We start from the raw sequence: 24,771 nt of genomic DNA, 5'->3' as shown, positions 1-24,771 counted from the left end.
CAATCTGTGTGTCTGTTTGTCCCGAAAAATAAAATAAAAGACGTTTCTAGGGTTCGGGATGTCTCGAATCTCAGAAATTGAAACATTCTGTTTGTCTGTGTGTCTGTCTGTGTGTCCGGATGTCTCTCTGTGTGTCTGAAATGTCCGGATATCTTACTGTTTCAATATACGAAAATTTTTTAGAAATTTCAAAAAAAAAAAAAACGATTTTTTGGGGTTTTTTGCCGGTTCACAGCTCAAGTTTTCTGGTTTTTGTCTGTCTGTGTGTCCGGATGTCCAGATGTCCCTAAATCATTTTGGGCAGTTTTGACAATTTTTTACCAATTTGCACAATTTCATGTGCAATTTTCCTGCGATTCGTAATCTTTTTGAGCATTTGCTTCTTTTTTCTTCTTTTTGTAGTCAAGTCTGTTTGTCCGGATGTCTTCATTCGCCACCCGGAAGTCCAAATTTTCGAAATTTTTACTGATTTTGAGGCATTTCCTCTGATTCTCTAAATTTCTTGACTACTGCCTGTCTGTAATTATGTTTATCCCGGTGTCCTTCTCGACTATCCCCCGTCCCATGCCACTCCGTATCATAGTTCCCATATATCAAATCTTTTTTCTATTTTTAGCCCCCCCACCGCCCAATTGATGTCCTTAAATCACCTGACTGATTATTATGATCATCAAGTATCTTCTTTGTCTAGAATAGAAACATCACTCTCTTTTGATAATTTTATTGGACTACTACTGGACTATGACTCATTTTATATAAAAAATGATTTTTGTACCTCTGGCGTGCTGTCGGCGCGTTTTCTCGTAGCTACGCCAGTCGCCCACTTCTCTTTTTATCTCGTACCTACCCCTGGCGTACCGTCGACGCGTTTTTTTTTCGTTTTCAAAATCCTCTCTCCGAACACCTCCGTCTCTAAACTCATTTCGATTCGGTTCATTTCAACCATTTCTGGGTGTACCTCCCTTAACAAAGACACCGTCCGAAAAGTCAATACTTCTTTCAAATTTTTTTTATTGAGAAGGCTTCAACAGACACGATAGGCGTAGATACTAGAAAACAGTTTGTTAAATACGATGTGACAGTTAAGAGGGAGAAAGAAAAGAAGAAGAAAAAGTGAAAAGTAGGAACTGAAATGTGTCATTCATTACAGCAGTATGGCGGCTACACAGTGTCTGAAGTGCGTAGTTTCACGTATGTGTGGGCGGAAGTTATTAGTTGCTATTCAACTTTCACTCTTTTTTCTTTTCATATTCACATTCTCCTCGTTGAGAGCTTTCAGAAAAGTATAATGATGCCCATATTCTGAACGAGTTGAGTCTCACCACGAAAACTACCGTAATCGGGGTTACTGTAGTTTTCGTGGTGGGACCCGACTTGCATCAAACCGGGGCATTATTATACTTTTCTGAAAGCTGGAAACGAGGAGAATGTGAAAATTTTAATATTAGACTGTAAAACTGGCTTTTTGGGAATTTTCAGAAAAATTTATATTTTGAGAAAAAAATATTGAATTTTCGGAAAATTTCAAAAATTGCTAAGAGTAGAGAAATGCGTTTCAAAAACTGTCTGAAATGGAAAATTAGACTTTCTCGATTTTTTTCAAAATCTGTCCTCCTGTGTGTCTGTTTATCGGGATGTCCGCTTTTTTACTGAATTTGTGTCAAAAATCAATCTGTCCGTGCGTCTGTTTGTCCTTTTTTTTAAACCGCTGAAAATTCGTCCATCCGTGTGTCTTAGCAAAGAACAAAATTTTTTTCAATTTTGATTTTTATAAAACTCAAAAAAAAATTGTTGTTTTATCTATCTGCGGCCTTAAGTTTCGTCAACAATATTTTCTCGTGTCTGGCGCGCCTCCAACGCGTTTTTCGTTTTTTCTCCACTATATTTTCTTCTCGGTACCAGCGGACCGGGAATCAGGAATACCGGGATTCCGACTATTTTTCCGACAAAATTTTCGATTTCCAAGATTTTTATTCCAAATTTTACAACTTCTATTATATCTGTATACATATATATATATCACATGATCTTTTTCTCTCTCCTGCCTATCAAAATCTCCAATTCCTCCCAATTCCCCTTCTTACTGTTCCCGTTCTCAGCTGACAATCACTTTCTCTCTCTCTTTCTCTCCGTCTCTCTACCCATCCACACTCTCTCACTCTCTCTGACTTCTCTGCGTCTCTCCACTCTCTCTCATTCTCATTTTGTCTTTTCTTTTTCCCCTTATCAAGTTTTCTTTTTCATTTTCTGCTGTTTTATCATTTCCCTCCTCACACCACATTTTTTCTGTTCTTGTGTGTGTATGTACCAACGCCCTTTTTTAGACTGATGGGGGGAAGTTTATGAAATTTTTGAAAATGGAAATTTTCACTAAAATTGTAGTTTTTGTGACTTCGAACCTTTTATATTCAGATTAAACTCGCTCCCAGCACTTTGAAATAATTTTTCCCAAAAAGTTTAGATCATTCCGTGCATAATGAGCTAAAAATCATGAAAATCGGTGGAAAACTAAGAAAGTTACAGATTTTCGAAACTTTTCGAAAAATCCCGAATAATTTAAACTACTGTAACTCACTCATTTGAGGTTCAATTTTTATGAAACTCAAAAAGTCAGACACAAATCGTCGAGAGCTTTCAGAAAAGTATAATCATGCCTAGGTTTGGTGCAAGTTGGGTCCCACCACGAAAACTACAGTACCCCAAAATTTAAAAGTGCGTACAGTAGTCGTGTGCTCAGAAGCTAGGCATGATTATACTTTTCTGAAAGCTGAAAATGCCAAGATTTTGAATATCACATTAAAAATCTATATGATTTTGAAACTTTCGAGAAACTTCTTCAGTTTTTCGGAGAAAATCATGTTTATTAGGAATTTTCCCTTATTCTCGAAAAGTTTCATTTCGAAAACTTGATTTCCGAATTCAGGTCGCTCCCAGCTTTTAGAAAAGTATAATCATGCTCATATTCTGAACAAGTCGGGTCCCACCACGAAAACAACAGTACCCCTCCTCCCAAAAAAATACGGTAGTTTTCGTGCTAAGATCCAATTTGCACCAAACCAAGGCATGATTATACTTTTCTGAAAGCTTTCAACGAGAAAAATTCGAAAATGTCATTCTCAAGTTATTTTCCGTGGGAAAATCCCATAATTTATCCCATAATTTCTATTTTTCTTAATATTTTTTTTGTTGAGAAACCTAAGCTTTCCAGAACCGATTTTTCGCCAGAAATTTTTCCCAAAAACGGTGTCTGGCGCGCCTTATGAGCGTTTGCCTTATTGTCTTTGTTTACTTGTAACTTGTAACTTGCATTTTTTTTTTTTTGATATCTGGCGCATCTTTGGCGCGTGTTTAAAACCTTTCTTCTCTTCACGTTCTTCCTATTATTTTTTTGTAAATATTTTTTTCAAAACAAATTTTTCCAGATGTTTGGGCCGGAAGGCTCTGGGCCTAAAACCAGCACATCCTCCTCTTCCTCGTCCTCATCAAGTACACTCCAATTCAATGCCACGTCATCAACAATGACGTCATCTGGAGGTGTGACCACCCTCCCAACCGTCACATCACGTGAACGTCTCGTACACATTCCAAACAAACCATTACTCTCAATTGACCCATCGGCACGAGCAGACTCTCATGTTTACCTATCGCCCTCTTTCATACAATCAGGTATGTTTCCAGGAGCACACGGAGCACGAGGTTTCGATTAAAACACTTTTTTTTTGATCTACAATATATTTTTTCTTTTTTCCAGCCGCGTCCTCATCTGCTTCTGAAAATGATGATGCTAACCAGAGGATACACGAAGCGACGAGAAGTTTCAATCAATTCGGATCGCAAGTTTATGAGTCGCTTCGAGAACTTTCGAAAAGTAACAACACGTATGAGAGGTTGAAGGCCAACACGTTAAGGAGGAAAATGGTGAGAATTTGGATAAGATATTTGAAATCACCATCTCAAAACGGTTCAGAAAAGTATAAACACGTATAACTTTTGAAAAAAAAACTTTTAAAAAATTTTATTTTCTGAAAATCTGAAAATTTCAAATTTCTTAATTTTTTCAATACGATATTTGTAATCAGCGCGTTTTTAGCTTTCAGAAAAGTATAATCATGCCTATATCCTGAGCTAGTTGAGTCTCGCCACGAAAACCCGAAACACAGCATGCGCCTTTAAACTGGGGGGTACTGTAGTTTTCGTGGTGGGACCTAACTCGCTCAGAATATAGGCTTGTTTATACTTTTCTGAAAGCTCTGGGCGCGCTGAATCTGACTGTTTAACTTTCGTAAAATTTGAATCTCCAATGAATGAGTTACGGTAGTTTAAATTTTTCGAGAATTTTCGAAAATTTTCGAAAATCTGTAACTTTCTTAGTTTTTTACCGATTTTTTCGATTTTTAGTTTAAAACACGCAAAACACTCTGAATTTTTAGTCGAAATTGATTAAACTTTATAAATTCTGCAGACGCCTTCGCACCGGTCCCTAAATCATAAACTTTTAAGGAAAAAATTTTGGAAAATTTTGAAAACTTTTAACTCTATTATTTCTCCTCTTTCCTTCTTCTTTTCTTTTTTCTCATTCCCCAAAACCACAAAACCGCCGAATCGATTAATCAGAAGGCGTTAGAAGAAGAGAGGCGCGCCGATCCGGTCCCCCCTCTTTCTCTGCGTCTCTCTTATCAATCACTCTCTCGTTTTGTGTATTTGAAGACGGCGGAGAGACAACGCCCAAATGTTCTTTTCTCTTTTTCTCTCTCTCTCTCTCTCTTTGATTTTTTCTTGCGAAACGGGCGGCCGCCATCAAGAAACGGACAGTAACCACACCCAAATATGGGGGAAAAGAGATAAGAAATTGAAATGAAAAGGGGGGACTTATGGGTTAAAGGACAAGGGGGTACGGTAGAAATTGTGTGAAATTTGAAAACAATAATTTGAATCTAGTCAAAACTATTTTTCACAAAATTTCCAACTTTTCGAAAACTAGAAATCACAAAATTTCGTGTAACTCACTTATTCGTAATCCAATTTTAAAATAATTAAAATAATCAGAATAACCTCGTTGAGAGCTTTCAGAAAAGTATAATCATGCCTATATTCTGAGCAAATTGGGTCCCACAGCGAAAACTACAGTAACTCAGACAGAGTCTACGGTAGTTTTCGCGGTGAGACCCAACTATCACCGAAAATAGGCATGATTATAATCATATTAAAGGTCTCGACATAACAAAGCTGTTTCTGTAAGTTTCATAAAATGTGACTGAAAAATGAGTGAGTTACGGTAGTTTAAAATTTTTGAAATGTTTCGAAAAGTTTCGAAAATCTGTAACTTTCTTCATTTTCAACATAATCATGTAATTTTTGCTGCATTTGATAGGAAATAACTTGAGCTATCTTATGAAAAAATAGAAAAATATAAAAAACCACAAAAACAATTACAGAGATTCGAAGAAGACAGCGGAACAGCCACCTCGAGTTCATCGTCCGTATTCGATAGACATGCCGAGTTCTCGGCGTTCACTCCCTACCGTAATACTGCATTTGACTCGACACAAAGTCTCTTCCAACCATCGACGTCTTCTATGAATGACCGTCTGGAACAATATCGAAATGACTTTTTTGCGGAGAGTGAGAGTGAGTTTTTTGAGGGATTCTGCGGAACAGGATCATGTCATCACAACAGTAACCCTGTGAGGGTCTCGACACGCTCATTGCAACAAAAAAAGTTTGAAATTAGTTCCGCCATAACTCATAGTTAAGAGGACTTTCCCCATTTTTTTTATCAGTGAACACGCCTAAAGGGAAGTTACCAAAATACCGTAACCTTATCATTTTTATCAACAGAAAAACCTTAAAAACACATGAAAATTTGCAGAATCACTAATGTCACTTTCCGGATTCAACACACCCACCACCGCCCTCGGCGCCGCGTTTCAAGATATGAATATGAAGAGTGAGTTGACATTTCGGGGTTTAACTTTTTCAGGTGAAATCTCAGAAATTTAGAAGTGGCATAACCAGACTCAGCTGAACAAGAGCTTTCAGAAAAGTATAAACAAGTCTATATTCGGTGACAGTTGGGTCCCACCACGAAAACTACCGTAGTCTTGGTCTGGGTTACTGTAGTTTTCGTGGTTAGACCCAACTTTCATCAAACCAAAGCATGTTCATACTTTTCTGAAAGCTCTCAACTAGGTGAGTCTGACTGTCTAAGTTTTATAAAAATTGAACTACAAACTAGTGAGTTACAGTAGTTTCAATTTTTCGATGATTTTTGAAATGTTTCGAAAATCTATAACTTTCTTAGTTTCCAACCGATTTCCTTGATTTTTAGTTTGAAATACGCGGAATAATCTGAACTTTTTGTAATAAATAAATTCAGGCGCATTCGCACCGGTCCGCCGACCCGCCACACTGGATATTCGACGTGGTGCAAATGGGCATTATGTCAACGACATTCTGAGAGAAGAACCATCCACTTCAAGAGATTTCGACCGTCTAAATGTTGTCAGAAATGTGCCAATTAAGTTGATCCAATCGAATTCCAATTTCGACAATGCTTCGTCGAGTTCCGGGGATTCTGGACATCAGGCGAACGATGATCATGAGAGTATTATTGTGGAGGACGCTGATATGGATAGTCCAACAAGTCCATTGGTTAAGAAATCGGCGAGAGGCTTTGATTTGAGAGGTTAGCACTGATGAAAATGTTATTTTCAGAATCAGCGCGCTGTGAGCTTTCAGAAAAGTATAATCATGCCTATATTCGGTGACAATCGGGTCCCACCACGAAAACGTGTTGGGTTACTGTAGTTTTCGTGGTGGGACCCAACTTTTAACAAATAGGGGCATGATTACATTTTTCTGGATGCTCTCAGCGAGCTGAGTTCAATTCTTTCAACTTTTGAAAAACTGGGTTATAAATAAGTGAGTTACACTGAATTATGCGTTTCCAAGTTTTCGAAAAGTTTCGAAAATCTGTAACTCGGTTAGTTTTTAACATTTTTTGCTCATTTTCAGATTAAAATGTGTGGAATTTTTTGAAGATTTTGTGAAAAATAATTTTGACAAGTTTCATTATGTTTTCGGTTCTCAAATTTTGAAGTGGTTTCTAAAAATTTGAAATTCAACGGTTTTCATCAGAAACTAATGTCAGAATTGTATTCAGCGCGTTGAGACGCTTCAGAAAAATATAAACAAACCTATATTTGGTTACAATTGGGTCCCACCACGAAAACTACAGTATGATACCAGACTACGGTAGTTTTCGTGGTGAGACCTAACTGTCACCGAATATAGGCTTGTTTATACTTTTCTGAAGCGTCTCGGCGCGCTGAGTCTACCTGTCTAAGTTTCATAAAAACTGGAGCAGAAATGAGTGAGTTATAATAGTTTAAATTATTCGATGGTTTTCGAACAGTTTCGAAAATCTGTAACTTTCTTATTTTTTGGCGATTTTCAAAAAAATTTGGCTTAAAACACGCGGAATAATCAGAATTTTTTGTAAATATAGTTTTTTCCAGACGACCCTCTCACAATCAACGTGGAAGGAAGTGTGTCCTCAACATCAGACCTTCCGAGTTCCATCTCCTCCTCCGCCAACTCGTTCGTCTATCACCACAACTTTGACCCACTTGAATACCAGCGTAAAATGTTGGAGGAGCTCACGACAAACGCCTGCCTCGCCTCAATCTCCGGTGACCCGTCGAAGATACAGGAGCAATTGGACGCCGTGCGGAAAACGATGGGTGAATTGCAACAACACATCGCGGAGGCCCAGGGAGATCTCGAAATGAGACGGAGCTCTTCGTCGAATCTCCACGTGGATTTGGATGAGACCAACTCGAATTGTGAGCCCAGTCCGAGCTCATCGTATAACGATTCGGAGATGAATTCGATGAAGAGATTACATCATTGTACACATCCGAGTTGTGGGAAAGTCTATACGAAGAGCAGTCATTTGAAAGCACATTTTAGGACTCATACTGGTGAGTGTGGACATCTGGATACACATACAGATAGACAGACAGACTAAATCGGGTTAAATCGGGTTGACTGACCGGAAAAATTGAAAGTTTGAGAGAAATCGACATTCGGAAATTCAGATACTTGAAAATGCGGACATCCGGACAGACAGACAAACAGACAGACAAAGAAATGTTCCCATTCTTGCGATTTGAGACATCCGAACAAACTGACACACAGATATTTGGACATCTGGATAAACCGACATGCAGATAGACTGACGAACGAATTTTCAAGTTTGTGACTTTGGGACAAACTGACACACCGACAGACAGACAGACATATAGGTGGAACCAAAAAACGCAAAAATCTTTTTTTTTTTGCAATATCAGAAGTTTTTTTTTGTATTTTGAAATTGTAGGGCATCCGGACATCTGGGCACACAGACAAACAGACAGACAGAGAAATGTTTCCATTTTTCGATTTGAGACATCCGGACAAACGGACACACTGACAGAAAAAATAGCAAAAATTCGGCATTTCAATGTTTCGAAACCATCGAGTTTTGGTATTTGCAAATTTTCTGATTTTCGCGACATCCGGACATCCAGACACATGAGACACACAGACAGAGAGGTCGGAAACTTAGATACTTGAAAATGCGGACATCCGGACATCCGGACACACCGACAGACAGACAGGAACCCAATAACTTGAGCAACTGGAGCACCGGCGAAAACCGCAAAAAATTGTTTTTTTTTCGCAAATTCTAAAGATTCCTCGTAACAGTAGGACATCCGGACATTTCCAACACACAGACAGACAAATGTTTCAATTTTTGCGATTCGAGACATTCCAAACCCTAGGAACGTGATTTTTTGAATTTTTGGGAAAACAGACACACAGACCGATATTTGGACAGTCGAAATTTCAAAATCTAAAAATTTGGACATCCGGACAGACATGAACCTCTAGGCTATAAACCCACGAAATCACGTTTTTTTTTCGGAATTTTCAACAATTTTTTTGAAATTTTGAAACATCCGGACATCCGACCCCCTGTGACACACAGACAGACATTCTCCCCTATATGTCAATTCCTAATTTTTCAATATTTCAGGCGAAAAGCCATACGAGTGCAGTTGGCCGGGATGTGACTGGCGATTCGCCAGATCCGATGAGCTGACAAGGCACTACAGAAAACATACAGGTAAGGGATTGAAATTTTTAGTTTTTGGGGAAATAAGTATGATTTTTGGATTCAGCGTGTTTTCAGCTTTCAGAAAAATATAATCATGCCTAGGTTTGGTACAAATTGGGTCCCGCCACGAAAAGTACCGTAATCTGGGTTACTGTAGTTTTCGTGGCGGGACCCAACTTGCGCCGAATCGGGGCATGATTATACTTTTATGAAAGCTCTCGATCTCGTGAATCTGAATACAGTAACCCTTTTACCAATTTTTTTATTTCCAGGAGACCGCCCATTCAAATGCAACCAATGTTCCCGCGCATTCTCACGAAGTGATCATTTGTCTCTTCATATGAAACGACATTTCTAAAAATCTGAAAACTCTCTGAAATCTTGAATATTAGAATTTGAACCCTGCCCACAATCACTACGGGTGTACACTCATATCCGGTGCTTTTTCTTTTTGTCTGTGAAATTTTTTTTCTCAATTTTTTTTTCAATTCTCGAATCAAAGTTTTTCTGCTCCAGTCACGTGTCATTCGTGACGTCTTCTCAATTTTCTTCATTCTTATCCTGACGAAACTTGTATTTTCTCCCTTGGAATACGGTCATATTTTCTCCCGAGTTCATATTTGAATAAAAATTATTACATATCTGAACGAGTTTTTGGTCTGCAAGGAATGAAAATGAATCGGAAAAGAAGATGATTTTATTTTTCTCAGAACAATCAAAAAGTTCCACACATTTTAAGCCAAAAAACGACCAGAAATATTAAAAACTAACAAAGTTACAGATTTTCGAAACTTTTCGAAAATCACAAAGTTTTTAAAACTACCGTAACTCACTCGATTGACGAAAAGTTTTTATGAAATTTAGCCAGTTAAACTCAGCTAGTCGAGAGCTTTCAGAAAAGTATAATCATGCCTATATTTTGTTGAAATTGGGTCCCACCACGAAAACTACAGTATCCCAGTTTAAAGCCGCATACTGTAGTTTTCGTGGTGGAACCCAACTTGCACCAAACCTAGGCATTATTATAGTTTTCTGAAAGCTCTCAACATGCTGATTTTGAATATCTAACTTTCAATGAGATCAGCTCAAATTTGACCGAGTTAAGATGATTTCTAGGTTTTCTTGAGATTTCGAAAAGTTTCGAAAATCTGTAATTTTTCTAATTTGAGTGGTTTTTGGCTGTGGTTTATCGGAAATTGCTCGACAAACACTGCAGAAATCACGAAAACTACAGATGGCAGACTTTGAGTAGCTTGGGTTACGATATGTGTATTTAAATTGGGGTACTGTAGTTTTCGTGGCCGAACTGTTACCGAATATGGTCAAGATTATACTTTTCGGAAAGCCCTTGACGAGCTGAATTCAAAAATGTCTAGTTCATGACGCTTGACGAAAAACCAATCTAATTACAGTAGATTCTTAACATTTGAAATTTTCAAAAAGTTTCGAAAATCTGTAACTTTGTTAGTTTTTGTCATTTTCAAATGTTTCTTAACTAAAAATGCGCAGAATTTTCAGGGCCAGTAACGAAAAATTTTTTTAAAACATATATATTTCTTTTTCCAATAACTGTTTTATTAAGTTTAAAAAAAGATCATATCAAGACTGTTTCATACAATAAATACATAATTCTCACAAATTTACACTCTTCCATTCTGCGGATTCTTATTAAAAGTCGGTGCCATCAGAAGTTTCCCAGCAACAAATAGACTGCCCACTATCACAACGATTCCGACGATTCCGAAGATCACTCTGAAAAATCAATATGCCTGTCTGTAGCATAAGTTTGTCCAGATGTCCAAATTTTCATATTTTAAAATTTCGACTTTCTAGATATTAGTCTGTGTGTCAGTTTGTCCGGATGTCTCGAATCCCAAAAATTGGGAGGTTTTGTCTGTCTGTCTGTCTGTCTGTATGCCTGTCTGTCTGTCTGTTTGCGTGTCCGGATGTCCTATTATCTCAAATTTTTTTAAAAACTTTAAAAATTGCAAAAACAGCTCAAGTTTTTGGGTTCCGCCTATCTGTCTGTGTGTCTCTGTGTGTCCGGATGAAACGCGTCAACGGTGCGCCAGCTGTATTATAACTACAGTACTCCTGGCCTATTTTTCAAGGCGAAAAACAATTTTTTTGAAATAAAAGTGAGAATCCGACACTTGATCAAATCCATCCACCCGCTACCTAACCAAGTGTGACTCATAATAGGATTAGTATTGCATCATGATGTTGATGTTTTGAAATTTTTCATATTTTTTTACATTTTTGCAGAAACCAATAATATTGTCGTTTTCAGCACAATGTGAGCTTTCAAAAAAGTATAGTCATGTCTAGGTTTGGGGTGATTTGGGTCCCGCCACGATTTACGGAATATTGGGTTACTGTAGTTTTCGTGGTGAGACCCTACTAGGGCATGATCATACTTTTATGAAAGCTCTCGTCATGCTGAATCTGGAAATGAATATTTTAAAGAATCGTCTCAAAACTGACCAAGTTACGATAATTTTAGTAGTTTGTGATTTTTTAATTCGAAAACTTTTTTTCGAGAAAATTTGTAAAATGTGAAAATATGTTGTTTTTTTTCAATTATCTGAAATCTGAAACACTTACATCGCCCATGTCTCAAAATGGAAGCAACACTGGAATGGGTTATCGTCACAGCAGGAGTAGTAGTGGATGAACGAGTCGGTTGGACAGCTGAAAAAGTTTATTTTTTCTGGAATTAAAAAAAAATTTTTTTTGGTTATATGTATGTCATGTTCATTTTGGTTACGCAATTCGAAGTGTTATTATAAAACATGAAATAGCTATCCCGTTCTGGGTCGGTGGGCAGCCGCTAAGTTCAATGCGGGAGGGGCGTAAGAGTAATAACTCTGAATTACTATGAATTTTTTAGTTGAAAAAGAAGAACTTGTCAAATTTCGGTTCCCGGATTCAAAAAAAAACCTATATTTAACCAAATTTTTAAAATTTTTAAATACATTTTACATTAAAAAATCCGATTTTTGATGCATTTGTTGTATTTCTAAAGTATAATCAAAAAATCGACATTTTTCGAAAAAAAATCGAAAAATTTTCAGAAAATTTAGTTCAAAAAAATTTCGAATTTCAAACACCAAGTTTTGATCGAAAGATTTCAACTTTGAGTCATATTATGAATTCAATTTTATCTGTGCATGAGAAGACCGCGCCGCACACACGTGGCGACCACGCCCACTCACATTTTAACGCTGCGTTCCATTTATGAACACTGTCGCAAAAAATGGGCGTGGCCGCCGCGTGTGTGCGGCGCGGTCTTCTCATGCACAGATAAAGATGAATTCATAATAAAACTACACAAATTTATATCCCTTTCAAAAAAAATGAAATTTAATTGCCTGTTGTTGTGTTACAGATGTCTGGTGTATTGAGAACCAACAGAGTAAACCATAAATTCTCTTCAACTAAAAAAACATCTGTAATTGCTATTTTTCGTTCCGCGGGTATTTTGAAAAATTGACGAACTTCGACAGTAAACGGAAAAAAAATCTCAAATTTCCATAGTTCGGTTACAAAATGATTTGGTTTCGACTCGACACAGAATTTCGGGTATTTGAAAATATTTTCTGAAAATGTGTAGAAAAATATGGACATCCCTATGATAATACTCAAGTAACTCCCAAAACCGCGAATTTTTAGCCCGAAAATGGTCCAAAGCAATGCTGGCCGAACTTTTTGTTTTTGGGTTTCTAGGCCACGGGAAAGTTCTTCCCCCTCCGTTTCGCTATTATTCGTAGTTTTTTCAACTGCTTTCATTTATCAGCATTATTAGACTGACAACAAAAAAAACCAAAAACAAAAAACAAAAAGTAGACTGACAACAAAAAAAACCAAAAACAAAAAACAAAAAGTTCCAGCACTGTTTTGGAGCAAAATTTGCGGTTTTTCGAGATTTTCGAGAAGGCCCGGGTTCAAAAAAAAAACGAATTTTTCAATTTTTCATCAAAAATGAGAACATTTTTGATGATTTTTCAGAATTTCTTCTAATTCTGAATGATAGTCGAAAATTTGAATTTTGAATTTCGGATATTTTTGATTTTGGGAAACCGGTGTACGGTATAAATTTTGAACAAAACCGAAATGAAACCCATAAAATCTCTAAAACCCGAAATGCAAAAAAATTTTTACTTTTTCGCGAAAAAATTTCAAACATTTTTCCCCTAACTTTCAGCTAAAAATCTGTGAAAAACTCTCAGAATCTATGAATTCTCCCCAAATTTCATAATATTCTACCCCCATACTCACTCCTCTCCAACCTGTCCCAATCCCATTGGCATCATGGGACTTATGAATGGACATGACCATACGGAAGGGGTACTGTACACAACGGATCCATGGAAGCTGAGGATAAGAAGAAGGACAACGACTTTCAGCATATTTTGATCTATAGGAAAGTATTATAGAGTGGGGGGAGGGAAGGGGATAAAGAGAGGAGAGACACCACCAAAAATAGGAAAATGATGACACAACACACCGCCCGTATTGCGTAAAAAGTGAATTCGTCGTTTCAGTTGATCGACTCTCTCTCTCTCTACCAGATATCCGGTTATTTCGTTAGTTTCGGAAGGGACGATTAAGTGGGCGGAGTCGGGATTCGGCGGCGGTGGGGGGAAGAGATGGTTATTGTGTTGTTGATGGTGATGAAGTTATGTATTTGTATTTGGAAATGTGGGGGGTGGACTGGATTTTTAGATGTAAAATTTTCGTAGTTTTCAAAATAAAACTTTTTTTAATTTTGAAAATGTGCTGAAATTTTCAGAATCTAAGAAACAAAAATACTGATTTTTCGATTTTTCCTGAAATTTTTTCCAATTTTGTATAAAAACTGGTTTCTGGAGGTCTGTCCTTGAAATATTTACAGTTTCCATACAAACTCAAGATTTTTGGCTCCGAAAAACGTTTTTCAGACCTTTTCTGGAATTTTTTTTTCTTATTTTTTTTCTGATCCTGGAGATGATACCGCTTCTTCTTTAGACTTCTGGAAAAAAGAAAAAAGAGAGGTTTTAGATGCTAGAAAGTGCTGAGCTCAGATTTTCAAATTTTATGACAAAAATCTAGAATTTTTGAATGCCTTTAGTGTTAAAGCTTTCATTTTATTTTCATTTAAATTTCATAAAAAATCGGAAGGAAACGAGAGAAAAACTGCAAAAACAACCAAACTGTTAACAGTGAATGACAGATTAGCGCTGCTTAACAGCGCTAAAATTTAGTGATAAACTGCACGCTAAGCCGTAATTTTGGAGTGTCGTACCCGTTTTTAGCGCTGTTCAGCAGCGCTAAAATATTCAGTGCTGTTTCTCGAGCAACGGAGACTTCAAAACGTGTGGAATATGTTTTAAAAAAAGTTAAAATTCAATTAAAAATAACTGGTTTCGACTAGAAAAATGCATATTTTCAGCAAAAACTCTTGATTTTTAGGCGAGATAGCGAAAACTAGGCTTCAGCGCTACTGTGGAGCTTTCTTTCCAACGATCCTCACACGATTTGCTGAAATTTATCTTGCTTTTGAAGAATAACTCGGTTTTACCCCAAAAAAACATTTTTCAGAATTTTGTCTCTCTATATTACCACCATTTCATCAATGTTTTTCAGTTTCTTCGAAAATTTCAATCATTTTGACAAAACTTCAAATATAAAATATCATTTTCATTTTACTTCTTTCGAAATCTCGTAGAAATGTGATCTACCAGACACCGACGTCTTTGTTGTGGCTTTTTCGTTGCGTCGAAAGCTGATAATAGCGACGGAAATCTGAAAATAACTAGCGGAGAAGAATTTTGAGTTCAATTCCGACTAACCGCTGATCTCCTGGAGTTGACATAGCTCATTCGGTCGCTTTTTTTAATATCTGAAAGTTGGAAAATTAGTATTTTTCAGTGATTTTATGGGAAAATTGAGGAGAAACAGTTGCGACGCAACGCATGCTTAAAATTGTTGAAAAGTTGAGAATTCGTCAGAAAACCTGTAATTTTAACTTCTAAATCTTTGTTTCAGATGAAAATTGCATGTCTTGCACTTCTTTTTAAGACAAAAATTTTGAAAATCGAGAAATTACAGACAAGTTCGAATATTATTGGTTTCCACGAACTCAAACACTATTTTAAGACAATATTTTGCTACTTATAGCTGAAAATTCACGATTTTGACATTTTTTATTCTCCTAAACTCTGAAAAACGAGCTCAAAATCACGAAGAAACGCAAGAGACGCACTAAACAACGCTGAAGATTTTAGCGCTGTTTAGCAGCGCTAAAAACGACACTCCGAAATTACGCCGCGTGCAGTTTATCATTTAATTTTAGCGCTGTTAAGCAGCGCTAAAACACCTGCACGGTCTTCGAAACCTCCAATCTAGGCAAACAAACTCATACTGACGCAAAACGCGTGAACAAAGTTTTTGATCTAAACATTCGGCGGGAAGCGAATTTTTAGCACTGAAAACCTTATTATCAGCCGTTCTCGAATTAAAAAAATTGTTTCATAAATGTGCGATGAAAAATGGATAGAGCGTCCAAAAAGCTACACATTGAGCTCAAAAACATGAAATTATGTCATGAACGGAAATTGATACTCCTCTTTTTGTGATTTTCAGCAAAATAGGCTTTATCTCATGATCCATACACGTTTTTCATATTTTTTAAAGTTTGCTGGCACAAAGACACACCTATTCACAATTTAATGAGCGAAAATTATCCTAGAAACTCTTTGGTTCAGTAGAAAAACCTAATTTTATGAAAAACAGCGTCGCGAGGAGCAGAAGCACTGAGACATAATATATTTTTCTGGTTTTGTGTTTAAATGATAGATATTGATCCGGTCTATCACTTTTTCATAGAGTTTTTCGAGAAAAAAATCCACACTCTGAGAAAACTTCAAAAAACCGTGTTTTCAGTACAAAAATTCGCGAAATTTTTTTTGGAAATTTTTGGTGTGATGCAACTGCGCTCTTTTGGACTTGGGTCAGATTTTCTGCGAATTGGAAGTTTCGAAGACCGTGACCTGCTCTTATCAAATTCAGCGAATTCGTGCTATTTTGCCGTTTTTATATACTAATTTAGCGGAAAAATTATCAGAAATTTGTTAAATTTCCGCTTGAAATTGAACAGATTTAGCGCGATAAGTAGTATTTAAAAACACTTCTTTCTTACCGATCAGGGGTGTGCGGAACGGAATTCGGAATTCCGAAAAATTCCGAAAATCGGCCCTTTTTCGGAACGGAATTCCGATCGGAATATTCCGAAAAAAAAATTCGGAATGAAATTCCGATCGGAATATTCCGAAAAAAAAATTCGGAATGAAATTCCGATCGGAATATTCCGAAAAAAAAATTTTCGGAATGGAATTCCGATCGGAACGTTCCGAAAAAAATTCGGAATGGAAGAGAAAGTACTGTATTAAAGGCGCATGCGCACTTTTCATGACGGGTCTCGAACAGATTTTTTCCGCAGTTTTCAGGCGGTTTTTTTTTTAATTTTCGTCTTTTCGCAGTGTTTTTATAAACAAAAAAACGGTTTTCAGCATTCGATATGGATAAATGGGACAATCTGTTGAAAAAAAATTCCGAAAGTCCGAAAATCGGAATATTCCGACATTCCGAAAGTCCGAAAATCCGAAATTCGGACAATTCCGAAATTCCGAAATTCCGAAAATCCGAAATTCGGAATATTCCGACATTCCGAAAGTCCGAAAATTTGAAATTCGGACAATTCCGAGATTCCGAAATTCCGAAATTTTGAAACTCGGACATTTTTTAGTGTCCGAAATTCCGAAATTTTCCTGTCCGCACACCCCTGTTACCGATTTTTCAACTTTCGGATTCTAAAAGAAGCGACGGAATGAACGATTTCAACACCCAGGAAATGCGGTTAGTCGTCATTGAACTCCAAATTCTTCTCCGCTAGTTATTTTCAGAATTCCGTCAGCTTTCGACGCAACGAAAACGCAACATGGCGTCTGATAGATCAAATTTCTACGAGAATTCGAAGGGAAATAAACGAAAATGGCATTTTAGATTTAAATTTTTATCAAAATGAATAAAATTTTGGAAGAAACGGAAAAATTTAAAATTTCAGAATTTCTTCATCATCGTCGGCTCTCAACGCATCGAAGATGCAAGAAAACATAATTTCATAAAAATCATAGTTGTCAAGGCCCGGGCCGGTAGAAAATTTTCAAGGCCCGGCTTCAAAAAATTACCCTTTTTTCCAATTTTTTTTTCGAAATTTTTTCAATTTTTCATCGGAAATGTGACCATTTTTGACTATTTTTCAGAATTTCTTCTAATTCTGACTGATAATCGAAAATTTGACTTTTTCGAGAAAAAATTCAAAAAATTTGAAAAAATTTGAAAATTTGACTTTCGCGCCAATTTGCCCGGGCCCTGATTTCGCCGACAAGGCCCGGGCCTTGACAACTATGATAAAAATGAGCTAGAAATCCCTGAGAATAAGAGTAATATATGTTGAAACAATCCTTTTTTACGTTCACAAATTATTTTAGCTCTGATTTTTAGTGTTTTTAACGAAAAATGTCAATTTTCAATCAATTTTCCGAAATCGCGTTGGTAACCACAGCCGAAGCATTCAGATGACGTGGTGGTGCTCCAGAAGACATTCCGAGTTGATATCACCAGAAAGCAACAAGAGGAGAAGAATTTTGAGTCCAATTCCGACCAACCGCGATATTTTCAGCTTTTTCCATAATTTTTGACCTGAAAAAGTGAAAAATCTCGGTTTTTGAAAGCGACTCTTACTAAAACTTATATTTAGGTCGAGTATACGTTTTTCGCTACGAAAATTGGCTCTTTCACGATTTTCTGGCTAAAAAGTATAAAGATAGGGTTTTCTTGGAATGAAAAGAGCAGAGAAACAAAGGAAATCGGTACGAAAAATCTTAAAATTACTGATTTCTGCAAGAAAATAACGTAAAAAGCGAACAAATCGGGAGAAAAATGGGTTTTTTGACTAGTTTAAAATAATAAAATGTCAAGATACAATTAGAAATTAGTTGAATGTGTAAATGCTGGAAAATCTAGTATTTCCATACTTGCAAACCCGGATTTAAAAAATGAAACAATTTTTGATGACATTTTTTCAGTTTTTCATCGAAAATGTGAAATGACTTTTCAGAATTTTTTTGCTAATTCTGAATGACAGTCGAAAATTTGACTTTTTCACGAAAAAGTTCAAAAAGTTCGAGGTTTTTCATAGACGCTCTATGTATCTTTTCAAAAATCATAGAATTCTCGATATGTTATTTTGAAAACCGTTTTTAACCAAAAAAATGGCCTAGATTCGGAGAAAAGTTGACCACACCTAGTTAATATCTCTCATCCATCTCTTTTTTTCGCCGAAAACCAAAAAAAAGTTCGCGGAAATCAGGAAGTGTACCCTTCTGTACTACCTTCCTATTTGACCTAAAAGCTCCGCCACTTTTGGTATAAAAGTCCAATTTTCCAAGTCAAGGCCCGGGCCTTGACAACTATATTTACGGTCCGAAGGCCCGGAAAATTGGCGCTAAAGTCAAAAATCCAAAGAATTTTGAATTGTTTTCGAATTTTTGAAATTTCTTCGCGAAAAAGTCAACTTTTTGCCTATCACTCAGAATTAGAAGAAACTCTGAAAATCAAGAGAATTAGACACATTTTCGATGAGAAATTTAAAAAATTTCAAAAAAAAAATTGAAAAAAAGATCATTTTTTGAAGCCGGGCCTTGGCAACTATGTGAAATTCATTCACAGTGGGTCAACAATATCTGAAGTTGTTATCCAAAGGCTCGAAATGTATGTTATCACGAAGATCAGACACAAGCTGGAGAATCCCTTCAACATTGGAACCGACTGAAACACGTTGAGTCCTAGGCTACCTATGCGAACACGCTCTAACGAGAAACTACGTGGAAATGAAAATATATTCACGTATCCTAAAATTTTCTGTAGGAAAATAGATTCTAATGTTCACCGCCACGTATTGCGGACCATGTCTTTTTCAGAGCGCGTTTGCATAGGTAGCCTGGGACTCAACGTGCTGAAAACAATTGGATATTATCAGGTTTTGAAACAACCGCAAAAGAAAACGAGATTACTGTTTTTGCCTTAACAATTTAGCCAACAAAAACTTCAATTCTTACCTTCACAACCGCTTGTCTCCGAGACTGCAACAATATAATAAGAATTCAATGAAAATAAGAAGATAGTTGTTTGACGGTCATTCAGTAAGCTGTCTCTTTGCTTTTTTGGAAATGTTTTGATTTCAACTAGTTGTAATCCTCACATTCTAATAACTCTGCATTTTCCTGAAAAACCCGGGGCCCTATTATATTGTTGACCTCCCGCTGAGTTGTTCCATTGAAATCCATCCACGGGAGCGACGGCTTCTATTGAATCAGTTTTAATTTTGAAAAATAGTGGTTCGGAACTAGAAATTCGTATGAATAGAAATAGTTCAACTGTGCAACAAACATCCGGTTCAAAAAACTGAATTTTTGCCCCCGTGTAGTCCTCTCGGCCAAAATAGTTTCCAATTTATATCGTAAAAAAGAAGAAGAAACACGAAATTTTGTTGAAAAAAGCAAGAAAACGAAAAATCGAGAAATAAAATGAAATAATTTTGTCCGAGAGGACTACACGGTGGAAAAAATTCGCGTGGGAAAACTCTTCCATCTAGGCTCCTTTTGAGCCGGGAAACATCACAAAAAAGTGAATAAAAGAGAGAAAAGGGACGGCCATCTTCTGAGTCACCGTTCTCCTTGCGGTCAGCTTCTGCTACGAGTCAAGTGACCTCTCTGACAGTCTGTGTCTCGTGAAGAAATAACAATTCTAAGCAGTTCTCCCCATTTTGACTTTCCGACAGCTTACTGAATAGCCGTCAAACAATAAACTCTCCTATTTTTATTGAATTCTGACTATTATTGTATTTCTGCAGTTTTGGACTAGAAGGTGAGAATTTGAACTTTTAAAACTAAATTATTGTTCATACCTGTCATTTCACGGCCGGCCCTGGTGGAAATTGTTTTTGAATTTTCACACCCCAAAAATAATTTTCAAGTGCTTTTTTATCACTAAATTCGCTATAGAACTCATTAAATTCGTAAATTCAATCGAATTTTTGCATACAATGCCCCAAAAACTACTTTTTCAAACATTTCTGCTAAAAAACATGTCTTTCGGGAAAAAGTCGCTTCTCACCCGGGCCGGTCCGGGCCGGGCCGGTAGAAATGTGGAAATCGGCACGGCCCGGCCAGTGACAAGTATGTTATTGTTTATGAATTATAAATGGTATAATTAGAATTAGAATTATAAATTATAGCATTTGAAATGAATTATATATTATATGTAAAACGTTCATCGTCTTGTTTTTGACATTAGATGTTACTGGAATATCCATTCTCTCGTAGACGAGGGGTCAATTTTTTTGAAGGCTAATACCGAAATCCGATTCAATTAAACTATTGATACCAATTATAAAAACTAAAACACATATTTCAGATATAACCACAAGTCACAAAGACTTCTTCGACGTCGACGCAACTTTCGGAGAATGCAGCACGGTCAGTCGAGTCTTATTCACTCGCACAATTGCAACCGAATTACTTACCGATCAGCAAAATGTTGAAATCAAGATTAACGTCAACATCGATGAAGCGAAATTCGCTGAATAACGAAGTACTATCGATGCAAGAAGGAATAAAAGCGTTGGAAAAAGCAGCAACTTACGCAATGTTTGCTGAAGAAGAACGACGAATTCCCAAGGACTACCAAAGGAATATTTTAATTTATGGTGCATCGACCGAATTAAGAGGAACGATGCTATCAGCTGCAAAAACCCAAGTAACGAAGACGGCCACACTAGTGACGCAACTTGCGGAAGACGCAGCACGCTCGATTGAGGCATACAAGGCCCTCCCAAATGACGCTCTAAAAGCTCACGCTAAGGACATTGCCAGTGAAGCAAAGAAGCTGCAGAAGACCATGGATAGGCTCAAGACCTACATGGAATTGCTGGAAAAAGGATTCGATGCGACGGTCAAAGACAGAGAACCAACGAAGGAGGAGCTGGATTGTCTCGACGGATACGCGGTAAACGAACTCATTATTTTTGAGAGAGAAAACAACATTAGAGACAAGAAATACGATGATCAGATCGAGAGAATCCTAGAAGCTCTTTAAAAGAATCATTACGTCGGGAATCATTACTGGATCTAAAAGCTCATCAGAAACGATGCAAAGCGAAGAAACAGGATCCCGAACCAAACGGCATCGAAAACGCGGAAAGAGCGAGGAACAAATCTAAAATAATAGACTTACAACTTGACAAGATGGCGATTCCTCTAGCCAAAACACCGAAATTCAAGGGAGTGCGAAGAGTTTCTGAAACCACCAAATTTTTCTGAGAGGCGGTTGAAAAAAAAATAGAGCGACATGTCTCTCTAATACAGTTTTTACGGTATATCTCGATATTTTAAACCTTAATTCCGAAATAAACCTATTATTATTATAAACCTGGTCTTCACCTTTACTAAAAAATCAGCTATGGAAATGTTTGTCGTTCGTATGAAAGGTGTCAAATCTGAAGTTCAAACTACATATTATTATTGAAGAGATAAATTTAAGAAATCCATACGGTACTTTTTCGCACAAACAAGACATTCTAAACGTGAAATAAGGTGTTGGTCACTGTAACTATTCTGGTCAGTGTATATTATTTGGTCACTGCAACCATCAATTTTTCGATATTTTTTTAGTTTCGAAATTCTATGGATTCAAAACATCCCGAAGCACTTTTAAAACTGATATAAAACAAGTGTTCATCAATTCGACACATTTATTCAATCAATTCATCACAACAACCCCTTCAGGAACTTCTGAAGCACTCATTCTTGAAAACGAGACAATGTGAAATATGTCGATAGAGAGACCTAAGACTTCATCAGTATCCGGAACTCGATAATACCAACATTTCTCCTCAATACCAGCCCAAAACACTCCAAGTGTAGAGTATACACGATCCGCGTCTTCCATGGTCCAATATTGAAAATTGAAGTATGAAATGTGTGGAGTGGTTAGCATGACCTGGAATTGGTGTAGGAGGTTGCCCCGCTCATGAAAATGTTTTGAGCGGTTCTGGAATATGAAAGATATAGAAACGGCTTACCTCCTTCAAGTACAGGATTTCCTCGATGGTAACATTCTCACGTGGAAAGTAGACACCCGTCATGTGAAAGAACCGTTCAAACGGCAAAGTCATGTATAAACTATTCAAATTCAGACTTCGAATGCCTTCCCAACCATCCAATTCAGCAAGTTCATCGAAATACATTCTGACTTTATTGTAGATTAGGTTCTTATAGTTCATTTTTGAGATATCGAGTCGTCCCAGATTCTTTATATCAATGTATGGAACCATATTTAGAAAGTCTGATTTGTTGATAATTGTAATAATCAGTTCTTCAATTTGAATCGGGCGGTCTCTCAACTTCAGAATTCTAGTAAAGGTGGTGTAGAATTCAGCGGCAATTGGTTTCAGAGGACATGGCGCATCAGGATCAGAATCAAAATCAGAAGAATTGACTGGATTTTGACTGGAATTTGACTTGCAAAGACCTCCAATAAATTCCAGAATAGAGCATGTCCAACTGGTTTCAGAATCGTTTGGTTTTACTTCAATCACGTGGGGCTCGAAATCAAAAGGTAAAAGACATTCAATATAAGTACCATAAATGTCAAGACGGTGCAATGGAACATTCTGATTTTTGACCGCATCGACAATATCACCAAAGAATACATCCATAAAATACTTGTTCTTCAACAAATAGTATTTGACGGGCAATCCATTTGAAACACGGTACAAACAATCATTCCCCTGTTTTTGATAGATTAAAGTGATTTCCGTTTTTGAATGGAATTTCAGGCGGGTATGAATTTGGGAAGGATGGACTTCAATTTTAATTTGACGTATGGTATACTCTGGTTTGGTGTCAATGTAGTCACGAAGGGCATGACACACTTTTCGGAGTCTCATACTGAAATAAAATATGTGAAGAATTTCAGGCAGCCGCTTCGGGATCTTACATATACGCGATTTTCAGCTTCTTAAGAATTTTATCCATCACCAGATCCGGCATATCCAGTAAGGTAACATCTGTCATTGTGGTTTTTCGTATTTATGGGAAATAATTGAAACTGGTGTTTCGATTTCAAAAAATGCTGGAATTAAAACACGTGAAAGGTCACGAAATGTTAAAATGTTTTCGTGACAAACTTAACAGTTCCACGTGCTCATTTATGGCTCTGGGACGTTTCAAAATTAGACATCTCGAAACAAGATGTTTTGAAACCATGAATCACTCAATCTGAAGGAATCAGCTACGGTTACGTTAGATTGAAATTGTGAATGAAGTTTAATGAATGGGAGTCGAAAAATTGAATGCAAGGCAATTAACTTCTGAAGGTATGCACTAAAATTTATAAAAAAGGAATAACTGAATCCAGTTGAAGACAGCAAGAAACGGAAGACACTATTCAGAAGAATACTTCCTAATTTACAGTATGGACGCTGATTTGGAAATTAGAAAACTACAGATGCATGACCATGCAGACTTCTCCTGACTCTTTATTTCTTACTACACTGCCCGACATAAATATAGAGCCACTTGTGATTATCGACTATCTCACAAAAATGATGATACTTCAAGAAGTTTTCGAAACGGCTAAAATATACATTTATTAGCTTAAAAATGTTGCATGCAAAACATTTTAACTCTTCCTCTTTGTTTTTGGAAAAATCGAAAAAATGTGAAAAATGGCTTCAATCTATCCGACATAAGTATAGAGCCACTCACAAAAAGTGTCAAAAATGAGAAAATCACGAGCTAAAAATATCAAATTTGGAATCTTCGTCCAAAATTTAGCTAATTTGATTCCTTTCTCCAGCAATTTCTGTTAAAAATTTTTGAGAAAAATGAGAATATCTGGAAATTTTCAAGCCTCTTCGTTTTCCGCTTGTTTTGTCCAAATAAGTTCTATCCAGCATCTGATTTTTGTTTGAATTAAATGTAATACTCATGAATTAGGAGTTAATACAGCTTCTGTAAATATTTTCATCCTTTTGAACAACTTGGGTCATCTCAAATCAGAAGATTTGGAAATTTTTTGAAAATTTGCAGGCATTTACTCAGGAATTTTAGATATTTTTCATTCTAGCTAATTTTTTTTGTTTGTTATACACAGAACTGGTCTTGTTGTCTTGTTTGTTACCATTTTTTTCTTAATTAGCTCTATTGTAAATCAGGAAAAATAAGAGAAACATGAATTTTCAATTGTATCGTAAAAGGTAAATTTTTTAACTCCGTTGAAAAGTATCGTGCGTACAAAGAAATTTTGAAAATGCAACAAATTTATGATGATAACACTAATATATGCTGAATTATTGTCATAATTGCTCATTGAACACATTTTGAATAACCTGATGATTTTGCTTCAACTTTTTTTGATCTAAAAATTCATGTTTCTCCTATTTTTCCTGATTTGCAATAAAGTTAATTCAGGAAAAATGGTAATAAACAAGAGAACAAGACCAGTTC

The 24,771-nt window shown here is 36.6% G+C and overlaps 3 protein-coding genes across 3 annotated transcripts; 1 reads left to right on the top strand and 2 right to left on the bottom strand.

The window, feature by feature from the left end:
- Positions 1-3,422: 3,422 nt before the first annotated feature.
- GCK72_011209 (uncharacterized protein) lies at positions 3,423-9,518 on the top strand (the record flags this gene model as incomplete). The annotated part of the gene is made up of 8 exons (XM_053728289.1): positions 3,423-3,666; positions 3,752-3,918; positions 5,436-5,628; positions 5,870-5,947; positions 6,377-6,685; positions 7,518-7,982; positions 9,080-9,169; positions 9,433-9,518. The coding sequence occupies 8 exons, from the start codon at positions 3,423-3,425 to the stop codon at positions 9,516-9,518; spliced, it is 1,632 nt and encodes a 543-aa protein (XP_053587866.1).
- A 1,282-nt stretch (positions 9,519-10,800) lies between these two features.
- On the bottom strand, positions 10,801-13,569 carry GCK72_011208 (uncharacterized protein; the record flags this gene model as incomplete). The annotated part of the gene is made up of 3 exons (XM_053728288.1): positions 10,801-10,912; positions 11,765-11,851; positions 13,439-13,569. 3 exons carry the CDS (start codon positions 13,567-13,569, stop codon positions 10,801-10,803), a joined length of 330 nt encoding a protein of 109 aa, XP_053587865.1.
- An 8,452-nt stretch (positions 13,570-22,021) lies between these two features.
- On the bottom strand, positions 22,022-23,337 carry GCK72_011207 (uncharacterized protein; the record flags this gene model as incomplete). Its single annotated transcript, XM_053728287.1, has 3 exons — positions 22,022-22,261; positions 22,344-23,211; positions 23,261-23,337. 3 exons carry the CDS (start codon positions 23,335-23,337, stop codon positions 22,022-22,024), a joined length of 1,185 nt encoding a protein of 394 aa, XP_053587864.1.
- Between the last annotated feature and the right edge of the window lie 1,434 nt (positions 23,338-24,771).

The sequence above is a fragment of the Caenorhabditis remanei genome, chromosome III, assembly GCF_010183535.1.
Source record: "Caenorhabditis remanei strain PX506 chromosome III, whole genome shotgun sequence".
NCBI classification, from domain to species: Eukaryota; Metazoa; Nematoda; class Chromadorea; order Rhabditida; family Rhabditidae; genus Caenorhabditis; species Caenorhabditis remanei.
This window is presented reverse-complemented; position numbering and strand designations above follow the sequence as displayed.